Source organism: Octopus sinensis, linkage group LG6 (assembly GCF_006345805.1).
Source record: "Octopus sinensis linkage group LG6, ASM634580v1, whole genome shotgun sequence".
NCBI lineage: Eukaryota > Metazoa > Mollusca > Cephalopoda > Octopoda > Octopodidae > Octopus > Octopus sinensis.
Window position 1 is genome coordinate 68,630,524 of NC_043002.1, and position 11,638 is coordinate 68,642,161.

The window sequence follows — 11,638 nt, forward strand, 5'->3', positions numbered from 1 at the left end:
GCAAAGAAACAGTAACATACATACATAGTGGGCTTCTTTCAGTTTCCATCTACCAAATCCACCAACAAGGCTTTGGTTGGCTCAGGGCTGTAGTGGAAGACATCTGCCAAAGGTGCCACAGAATTTGGACTGAAGCTGAAACTGTGTTGGGAAGCGAAGTTTTTACCAAACAGCCAGACTTGTTAAAAATTGTCTGAGAAGCACTACTAAAGGAAATAGAAGCCACGCGACTAAAAATATTTTTCAGTGGAATCAGTGACACAATATTTCATAACATGCTATGTAACTATTTCTAACTTGAAACATGAAAAATGATAAATCATCAAAGATATACCATACATGTCACTTTGAACCAACACAATAGTCACTAATAAAATGGGATGAATTTAGTTTTAACTCTGTCAATATAACATCGTCACAGTTAATGCAGGAACTCGATATTGTTTTCAATAAAAATCATAATAGACGGAGAAATATTTCAAACAGTAATGTTTTCAATATGTGACAATGATTTCTCACTCACGATTTTCTGCAGTCATTGACCTGCATATTGTTCACATTGTGCATCAGCTGCATTAATCTTAAAGAGTTAAAAGTTTGGAGTAGGGAGGGTGCCAGCAAAGGTCATGAGCCCTGATATTCCTTATCTAAGTCAGAAGAAAAGATTATAACTTGATAGAACTAAGATCATGTGGATGAGATGAAGTAATGTTTTTCACATTCTTAGATAATAAAAATAAGAATTAAATTTCTCTTCTTACAGAAGAATGCGTTCCTTTGCAAGAAGCTTAGATGACCTATTAGAAATAAGAGCCAAATCTTTCTCAAATCATATCTATTTTTTTTTGTTTTGTTTGTTTAGTTAGAGGAGGAAGGATAATGATATGAGCCTCTTTAGGGCCATTGACTGGTGAGACCAAGTTATCCTCACGATAGAGACATGACATCAATGCTTTCAGAAGAGTGGACTCTGCCAAAGATCAGGTACTGGTGTTATGCCTTGTGATGGTTTATGTCTACCTTCCATGACTACAGGTATTTAATAGTACTGGTACTCTGTCAGTTACTATAACAAGGGTTCCAGTTGATCCAATCAACAGAACAGCCTGCTAATGAAATAACATGCAAGTAACTGAACAATACACAGACACGCACCTCTAATGCAGTTCTCAGGGAGATTTAGAGTGACACAAAATATGACAAGGTTAGCCCTTTGAATTACAGGTACAACTCAATTTTTGCCAGCTGAGTGAATTGGAACAACGTGAAATATATTCTTTTCTACTCTAGGCACAAGACCTGAAATTTGGTGGGAAGGGGCCCAGTCGATTAGATCGACCCCAGTATGCAACTGGTACTTAATTTATCGACCCCGAATGGATGAGAGGCAAAGTCGACCTCGGCAGAATTTGAACTCAGAACGTAAAGACAGATGAAACACCACTAAGCATTTTGCCTGGTGTGCTAACAATTCTGCCAGCTCACCACCTTACAGAACTATCTGATATTGTTCTATGAGACAAGAAACAAAAGTCATGCACCATTACAGAGGTTAGCTGGCCAGCAGATATGTCTTCTTCTGGAACAAGAGAAAAATCTTTAGTGAATTATTAGTCAGGTTACTTAGAACTGTATTTAAAAGAGGCAAAGTTGATCTCAGCAAAATTTGAACTCAGAACGTAAAGACAGATAAAACACCACTAAGCATTTTGCCTGGTGTGCTAACAATTTTGCCAGCTCGCTGCCTTACATTGTAAAATATATTGTGTAACTCAAAAACACAATGTGCTGTCAGGAACTGAACTCACAACCCTACGATCATGAGCTGAATATCCTAACCGCTAAGTCATGTGCCTTTGCAGATACTAAAAAAATATTTTACCAACAACCAAGAAAATTAAGAACCTCAAAGCAGCTTCAGCTTATTTCATTCTTTCTTTTACTGTTTTCAATCATTGGAGCACAGCCATGAAAGGTTTAGTTGGTTACATCAATCCCAGTGCTTATTCAATTGAATTCTGTTTGACAAACCACTAAGTTACAGAACATAAATGTAGATACACACACGACACGCATAATCGGGCTCCTGCATGTTTACCATTTTGGGGGCTATTTACTGATGGGACAATATTATCCTCAGACCAGACACACAGACAAAATGTTTGCAACAGAGTGGACTCCACTCACAGCACCCAAAGGCCACCTGATGACGTTAAACCGAGTGACGGATTAAATCTACGTATGGAAAGAATACATTAGATAGGATGGTCATGTCTGGAATACCTTTAATCATGGGTTTGCTCCATCAGAGATGGCAAGGGGATAAGCAACAGCAACAAATTCCATTTCTTGTAAGAAAAATAAGCGTCAAGTCTAATTAAGACATTGCTGCATAAAGAAGATAAACTATAAACATTCTTGATTTCAAGATCTTCAGATAACAGATATCCCATTAAGTACTGCATCATTATCATCAATTTAACATCCACTTTTCCATGCTTGCAGGGGTTGGATGGAATTTATGGAGGCAGATTTTCTACAGCCAGATGCCCTTCCAGTAACCAGCCATCATCTGTTTCCATGTAAAGTAATATTTCACTGTCAATTAACATCAAAATGTACCCCTAAAATTATTCTGACACTTGTGACTTGAAAATATTCTCAAATCCCAAAAACAGAAATACCAAAATTTAGAATACTGTATTAAGCCCTTTTTATCCATGGACTACCGAGAAATTAGCATCAAATTCTTGCTCTCTATCAATTTCTTTCCTGAATCTAGCATTCCTATCCCATGGGCCACCAATTTGTAAAAACTCTTTACTTTTAATAATATTCCATTGTTTTTTTTAATTTCACAGTAAATTAGGCAGTGATCCTGTATAGTAAGGATCCCTAGTCACAAGGCTGTGGATCAATTAGAACCAGGCTGCACAGAAAGAATAAATCTTAAAATTTTATTTCTATTTTATTGGCTATCACAACTGCAGGGTATTTTTTCATTGTATATTATACATGTACACTCTGTAAAGAAGTTGGTATTAAGGATTCTAGCTGTAAAAACCATGCCAAAGGGGACCTCACCAGTGCTGGTGCCACATAAAAACACCCAGCCCACACTGTAAAGTGGTTTGTATTAGGAAGGGCATCCAGCCGTAAAAACTATGCCAAAGCAGACTCTGCTCATACACTTATAGAACATCCCATTCTATGCCCTCTACTACCTATACTCGACCCCAGCGCGTAAATGGTACTTAATTTATCAACCCCGAAAAGATGAAAGGCAAAGTCGACCTCGGCAGAATTTGAACTCAGAACATAATGGCAGACGAAATGCTGCTAAGCCACCATCTTTCAATTCCACTCCTTATCATCTGAGAGGCCTTTGTCTTGCAAGCTACTTGTACCCCACTGGTTCCGGTATCATGTAAAAAGCATCCATGCTGGTGCCACATAAAAAGCACCCAGTCCACTCTGTAAAGTGGTTGGCATTAGCAAGGGCATCCAGCCGTCGAAAGAGCTTGGTGCAGTTCTCTGGCTGGCCAGTTCCTATCAGACCATCCAACCCATGCCAGCATAGAAAACAAATGCTAAATGATGATGATGATGCACTTTCTTGTGTATTGTTATGCACATGATCTCCTAGTCTGTGAAAAAATTGTCCTGCATGAAACTGGTCCACAGTGTAAAAAACAGGTTGGAGATTGCTGATGTACAAGGCCTCTGAGACAAGTAAGAAAGAAGGAGAACAGTATCTCCCAACCAGAGACCAGGTCAGAATTTTGTAATAGAGTGGACACTGTTTAAAAATACTAAAGGCACCAGATGGTGGATTAAGTCTAGTAACCAAGTAGGCCAGGGTGGAATTTGAACTCAGAATAAAAAGAACTAGTACAAAAACACAAGGTATCTGGTTCAACATTCTCTACAGTTCCACCAATCCATTATCCTGGATTGATACCTTTATTTATTTATTTATTTTTCTTCATATTCAGCCTTGAAAGGATGAAAGGTGAAATTGAACTTGGTGAGATTTGAACTCAGAATGCAGAGAATCAGAACAAACAAATACCATGAAACATTTATCTGATGCTCTGACGACTCAGCCAATATGCTGCTTAAAATTTTATCGACTTCCAACTTTTCTACCACCACTATAACAACACAACCCAACAAATCTGAAGAGACACCCTACCAACATATTAAAAGGGATATAAAATAATGAATTAATAATAGTAATAATAATAATAAAGTGTACCTCTTACTTCATAATATATTCCACGCATGCACTCAAATGTATATGTGCATACATGTTAGTGTGTGATGTCATTATTGTAATTCTTTTTATTACACCTGTTGTTTTTGCATTTATAATAGTAGACAAAACAGGTGTACAAGTTCGCTGTTCTCTAACTTCGTCACTCAAAAATCATGAGTCAGATATAAATAAAGAAAGGTACATTAAAAATCCCCTTTCCTCCCCTCTCACCAAGAAACACTGACAAATCACAAATGGCCAATGATTGTCAAGGGAAAATAATTTTATTGATTTATTTATTTATTTAATTCTATATCCATCTCATACATTTATTAGAGGAAATGTTATATACAATTATCAAACAGGTGAACTAAAATTTGAACAACAGGTTGGCAGCTGGATAGTTTACCACTGTCCTGAGTCAGACAAACAAATACAGAATCACACAGATATATATGAGAAGAGAGACAGACAGACAGAGACAGAGTGTCAGCCATTAGAATGAGTTGACTCATAATGATAATAATAATATAAACATTGCTGGCTAAGAGGAAATAGATGGATCAGTGGATTAGATGTACTGAAAGATATGCAATAAAACTTATAAATATTTGTCTATTTTATCCTTGTTTAGTCAGAAGGAGTTCAAAAGTGGGGGAGAAAAAAAAACAGTTTCAGTTCAGCATCTAGCTGAGGTTTAATTTAATTTAATCCATTATCATGTGTCATAGGTAATCTCAAATAAATACTTGAGCAAAATTAAACTGTCAAATAATTCAGGATGATCCACAAGCTCAAAGCTTCCATCTGGCATAAAGCTTTGCTATATTTATTTCTGTACCTTTTTTTCCCTTGCTTGCATAGGTCAAATAGAATTTGTTGAGATAAATTTCCTATGGTTGGATGCCTTTCCTGTCATCAACCCTCACATGTTTCAAAGCAAGGTAATATTGTGGCAGTAGAGTCCTCAGATATTTTCTCTTTACGGTCCTATCTTAAGCAACCATCATTACACTTGTCTGTCAGACTTCCAAGCATGAGCAACTGAGACTGCGGATATCGTGCAACTACCTTGTTCTTGGCCTACCCCACCACCACCCGGGTCTCCTGCTGGTTGACTTTGCTTGTAGATTCCATTTTGCAATCCTTTCCTGTGGCATTAGTTTGTGTAGATAAAGTTATTTTAAAATGTATTGGCTAAGTAATCAACTCCAGCTTATCGTCTCTACTGTACAGCATTCTCATGCATTTAAAAGTAATCTATATATATATAAAACTGAGAATGTGTGTCTGTCTGTGTGAATCCCTAAAACTTGAGAACTACACAAGCAATTTCATTCAAATTTTACACATGCCTTACTTAGGGTCCATGTAGTGTCATGGGCAAAAAATTTTTCAACTTCTTGCCTAGGGCGAGCCCACAGCAATATCATATCTTCTCCACTATTTCAATATTACGTGTTAAAAGTGAAACAGAAACATCTCTCTATTGTAATGTCAGATGCTTTCACTTTAATACTGAAACTGTTAAAGTGAAACTATTATATAAGAGGGATGAACCATTAAGAGTGGACATCCATTTTGCTAGAAGATCCGCTATGGTCTTACCACTAAGAAAGGAATGGTAAGTCCATAGTGGATCTTCTTCTAGCATAATGGATGTCCACTTACAGGACACCACCCTTATATGTATGTAATATAATTTTTTCTGAAACTTTAGACTTTTCAATATGCTACACCACTGGTTTTAAATTGATATAAATCAATTTAATATTCAAATTTTCACCCTTATTATTTTAAATTTAACACCCACTACACTCTTGGAGTGGTTGGCATTAGGAAGGGCATCCAGCTGTAGAAACTCTGCCAGATCAAGACTGGAGCCTGGTGCAGCCATCTGGTTGCCAGCCCTCAGTCAAAACCGTCCAACCCATGCTAGCATGGAAAACGGACGTTAAATGATGATGATGATGATTATATATATATATATATATATATATATACACATATGTATATATATACATGTATATGTATACATGTATATATATATAGCTGTATATGTATAGATGTATATGTATACATGTATATGTGTAGATGTATATATAGAGAGATGTACATGTATTATGTACACATATATACATGCATACATTTATACACCCATACACACACATACATAGGTGCAGGTGTGGCTGTGTGCTAACAAACTTCGTTCCAAGACACATGGTCCTGGGTTCAGTCCCACTGTATGGTGACTTGGCATGTGTCTTCTGCTATAGCCTCAGACCAACCAAAGCCTTCTCAGTGGATTTTGTAGACAGAAACTGAAAGAAATCAATCGTATATATATGTATATATGTAAGTCTATGTGTGTGTCTTGGTGTTTCTCCCTCATCACTGCTTCACAACTGCTGTTCGTTTATTTACAGCCTCAAAACTTACTGGTTTCACAAGAAGAAACTGATACAATAAGTACCAGGCTTATCAAAATAATAAAAAAAAAACACTAGGCAGTCTGGTTGTGCCTGTCACCTGGATGGTGAGGAATACTACAATGGGAGTGATAACGACTAGGGTGCTGTAGCTGACTGCTTATTGTGATCATTCATCTTTTGGTCTCCTGTAGCTTTGCTCTCTTTTACAAACCCAGTGAATATATATTTCCTATTTCAAAGAAATTCAAACAATAGATATAGGACCCGAGTTAAAAAGATTCTCAACAATTCAACTTCTCTGCTTGACATTAAGACGCCCACTCCCAATAGGGGCCTAACTCTCACATTTTAGAGCTCCATGACCTCCATTTTTCAGGAGCAAAATCCTTTTAACAGGTTCTATAAGACTGGAATTTTGGAATGTGCGCATAAAAATCAGTAGTATGGGATACATATGGCACGATTACAATTTTTTTAGGGTGTGTAAAGAGGGAAATATCCCTCATCTGCAATTTTGATGATATTCGAAACATAGGTATTCCAGTTCATTACAGAAAAGTCTAATTCTTCAATTGCATGTAACACGGGGAACGCCGGGTAACTCTGCTAGTATAAGTTAAAGCAAATAACTTAAATATGCCAATGATGTGAAATTGGGTAATTGTGACATTCTGAAACTTATCTACAAAAATTCCTTCTCTTCTCGAATGGGCTATGGTGCCCAAGAGCTGACTGTGTATCTCTTCCAGGTGGTACTATTAAATTAGACATGGCCTGGGCCGACTTTGGTCGAAGCTTATCTAAGTAAATATCCTTCTTGGAACAATACCAGAATGACAAAAGTTAGCGACTCAAAGAAAAAGGGGGAGACAATTTCAAGAAATTAAGAATTTTTCTCAAGTAACTTTATATGCTTAGAGGGAAACATGTCTATAGTTATGCTCTAGTTTGCAAACAGTGTAATTCTGATAGCAAGCAAGGGATAACTAATCAGTACAGAAGAGTTTAATCCAGCTTGTTGAGAGGATCACTGTTCTTAACCTAAATTTGTAAATCAACTTCAAAAAAAATTAATTCTTTATTTATTGAAATTGTCTTTCCTTCCCTTTGAAAGTTGCTAACTGCAACCAAATTTTTCTCTTTCTCCAACAAAGAAAGGTATTTCAAGCAATTAAGAATTTTTTTGTTCACAGCATTCCGTACAACTTTCGTTATGTTTGTAAGTTCATTCGTGTGTTGGATACCGTTGAGATTACAAGCTGATAAGAGAATTGAAGACATTCTGTTTACACAATGATCTTAAAATAACTTTAACAATGGAATTTCTATTTCAAGTAAACAAATGACAAATACTGTGGTTTATAAATAAACATTTTCACTCGTGTATTCCTGGAGTGTAGAAAAGGTTAATAATTGTAACAATAATAATTATAATAAATAGTGGTGATTCGATAGAAAACCATTAAGTGATTGACTAACGCTGTACAAAGCATTTAGTTTTATCCTTTGGCAAACTAAACTGCCAGATTCAATATTTTGTTAAGTACAACATACAGATCGACTCAATATCATCTTTCGTTCAGAAACATACAATGTGTCTACATAAGAAATATGTTCAATATTCGAAATATATTGGTTACTTGGCGGAATTTTGGAATGTTCCATTAATTTATGGGGAAACGAAAGGGGCGCGAAAGCGGGGCGGCGAGTGTCGGATAGAATATAATAAAAAATTAAAATTCCGCCGGTTCCATCATACATGAAATCCCACTGGTACTGATTCAATGAAATACATTCCTTTCCTAATAAAAATTTGGCCATGGGACCCTCTAATAAATTTTAAATGCTGTTAATTGAAATGAGAAACGGGCAACTATAACGACGGAAGAAGGAACAGAGAGGAAATTTATCAGCAGACTAAGTATAAAGCGGGAGACAGAAAGCTTGGGTGAAAAAGTGGGTGTGTAATGGAAGTGAGGTAAAACTTTTTTTAAAGTTCCATATTAGATGGAATAGATTTTTATTTAACAATAAAAGCATAAGTAAACAGATCCATTCAATGGATATGAAAGATATAAGCAAATAGATACACGAAATACAAAAAAAAAAGACAAAAAATTGTTCTAACAAGCCAATACTCTAAAGGAGAAGCAAGGGTAAAGGATTGAAATCAGTGCTATACTTGTCGTTTTGACCCTGACAATGTCCTCGGCAACTGAATTCGAAGTTAGAAACGTTAAAAGAACTGTTTTTGAAATCACAATTACCAAATTGAAAAATCTTAAGTACTAAAGCCTATTTTTAAAATAGAATAAGATGGGATGTTGTAACATAGATAAAATTTCCCAAAAGCATTAACAACCTAAGCGAAATGGCCCCAATCATGAACTAAACAGTAAACACATTGATAAAAAACAGATTGATAAAAAAAAACAACTAGGTCTTGTACTCGTTATCCTTATATGTTAATCAATAAGATACAAAGAAAAAGCGGTAAAGTTGTCGAATATGTATGTTTAATTATCACCATCCTACATGAGTGCCCACTAAAATAATTAAACTGAGTTAATTACTGTTCTATAGTATATTTTATAGAAATAACTCAGCGCACCTTAAAATTTTTATAGACATTCGGGGATTTCACATCCGCAGGATAAAAATCTTCTTTATGAACTGAGGGAGCTTGTATTATGAAGACTAATTAAACAGAACAATAAGATACTATACTTTGGGATTTTTGCAGACGTTTGGGAAGTCTATCATAAATTTCTAAGTGGTCCCTTCCGTTTTGTAACGGAGGTTGTTGTTTATGTACATATTCCACAACTTTACTGTAAAAGCTAGATTATTTTCATGAAGAAAAGTAAAACTTTTACTGACCGTTCTTTAGTCGAGTTAGATTTGTGACATACAAACAGTGTCTAACTACATCCATAGTCATTTGATTTGCAGTTACCATGTTTAAAACGTTAGATTCAGTGCTTGATGAACATGACAACCGAAATTGGCGCCACAGCCTCGTTCTGGCCTAGCAACAGACATGTCATAAACAAAAACAAGCTGTCTCGTTTGAACTTTGAACGGATCGTTCATTTTAGTCTAGTCATGTCAACAAAGCAACGATTGTTTTTGTTTACACGAACCGGCTGATAAAACGAAAGATGCATGCTCACACACACATATAGACATATATACACACATTCATATATATATATATATGAACCGGCTGATAAAACGAAAGATGAACACTCATACACACATATAAACATATATACACACATTCATATATATAAACCGGCTGATAAAATGAAAGATGCACACACACACACATAGACATATATACACACATTTATTTATTTATATATATATATATATATATATATATGTGTGTGTGTGTTTATCTATACACATACAGATAATTATGCATAACATAACATAGAAACAATTAGTCACTGGTTTTTTTTTATTGTTCAGAGGACACGTTACTTCTTTGAACTACCAGGAGGGTAATGTTATAAAAGAAAAAAAATATCAAAGTTCGAAGTGACAGGAGATGGATTGTGTCGGCATAAATTAGTTCACAATACAGAATAGATCTCATGCCGTATGTAAGAAGAGAATTCTAACTTTTCGACGAGGGGAAACTTCACCGAATAATATAAATGTTGCTAAGTGTGGGTGTACGCAAATGAAGCGTATATTACTAGTATTTATTATTTAAAAGGAAAACGTTTAGATAACATTTGAAACCAGAATAGTAAAGCACTGAATAAAATACTACACAATATCTAGATCGGTTCCATATGGTTAGATGAATTCCCAAATAGATGCTTAGTGAGACACTTTGTTGGTGTAGTGTGTAGACAGCACTCCTCAATGTCTTCATATTTCGACGGCTTCCCGCTCCTAAAAAAATAAATAAGCAAAAACACCGTTAAAGACTGCAATAATGAAAGGTGAAAGTCCTAAAAATATGACTCAAACTAATCAAAGTATCCGGTCTTCGGGGATGAGCTTGTACTAATAATAGGTAAAACACACACAACAAACATTCATGCATATATATTTATATATATGTGTGTGAGTGTATGAATGTATATGTGTGTGTATATATAAATATATATGTGTGTGTGTATACACACACAAATATTCTTTGACACACATGTATAAGAACGTGTCTTTGTCACCTACACTAGCGCTGCCACCGCCGTCCTTGTCCTTTAATCATTTAACTGAATCGCCGAACATAATCTGTTACCCTCCTTTGACCAGAAATTGTTTGACCATACACTAATCCTGAATAAAATACATACAATGTAAGGCTTTGAAGCTGCGGCCATCACTTTTTTTAATCTTACTGGATTAGTGCATCGTGGACGTTGTTTTGTAACGTGTTAATCAGAGATGGTAGGATGGATTTGTGGGAGATTCGGCTGCTATTTCTACCAGATCAAACGACCGTATAGCGGCTTCTTCATTGATCTGACGTGGTATATAGGTATAATTGGTGAGGTTTAATATATACAACGAAGGTTTAATATACGAGTATAAATTTCATTTATTCTTTTTAAATTCAAGAAGGGACAATGTGCTCAACTTTTGTTGGACTCCTGAAAGTGGTGAGATCGATATAGTAAATTCCATTTTAAGTTTTGTTGGATGATGTCTGTATGAAAAGCATAAAGAAAGGGAGTTCCATAAGATTGCACGTTTGACGAAGATTTAGTCTGGGTCTTTGGTAAGGAGTCACAACAATGATGCACAAAGGAGCAACAGGTGAAGCAGGTGGACTTAGGTGGGAAAAATCCAAAACTTGTTGTTCAAAGGAGTAGAGACTGTTGTACCTAAACTAAAAAAAAAGAAGAGAGAAAAGCAGAGGTGGGGATTCAGCATGTGTGTGTCTTTATGGTTATGTGTTTGGTGAATGGAAGTTGGCCAAACAAACTAC

The 11,638-nt window shown here is 35.8% G+C and overlaps 1 protein-coding gene across 2 annotated transcripts in view; it reads right to left on the minus strand.

Moving 5' to 3' along the window:
• The window catches only part of LOC115213119 (mdm2-binding protein), a 68,616-nt gene extending 58,743 nt beyond the window's left edge, over positions 1-9,873 (minus strand). The window contains exon 1 of one of the 2 annotated variants that reach the window (XM_029782047.2): positions 9,571-9,873. In XM_029782047.2, coding sequence (XP_029637907.1) covers positions 9,571-9,649 — 79 coding nt within the window. In that variant the 5' untranslated portion in view covers positions 9,650-9,873. Of the gene's footprint in view, positions 1-4,265; positions 4,285-9,570 lie in introns of those variants that run through there. The other variant, XM_036503981.1, reaches the window with a different exon arrangement.
• Between the last annotated feature and the right edge of the window lie 1,765 nt (positions 9,874-11,638).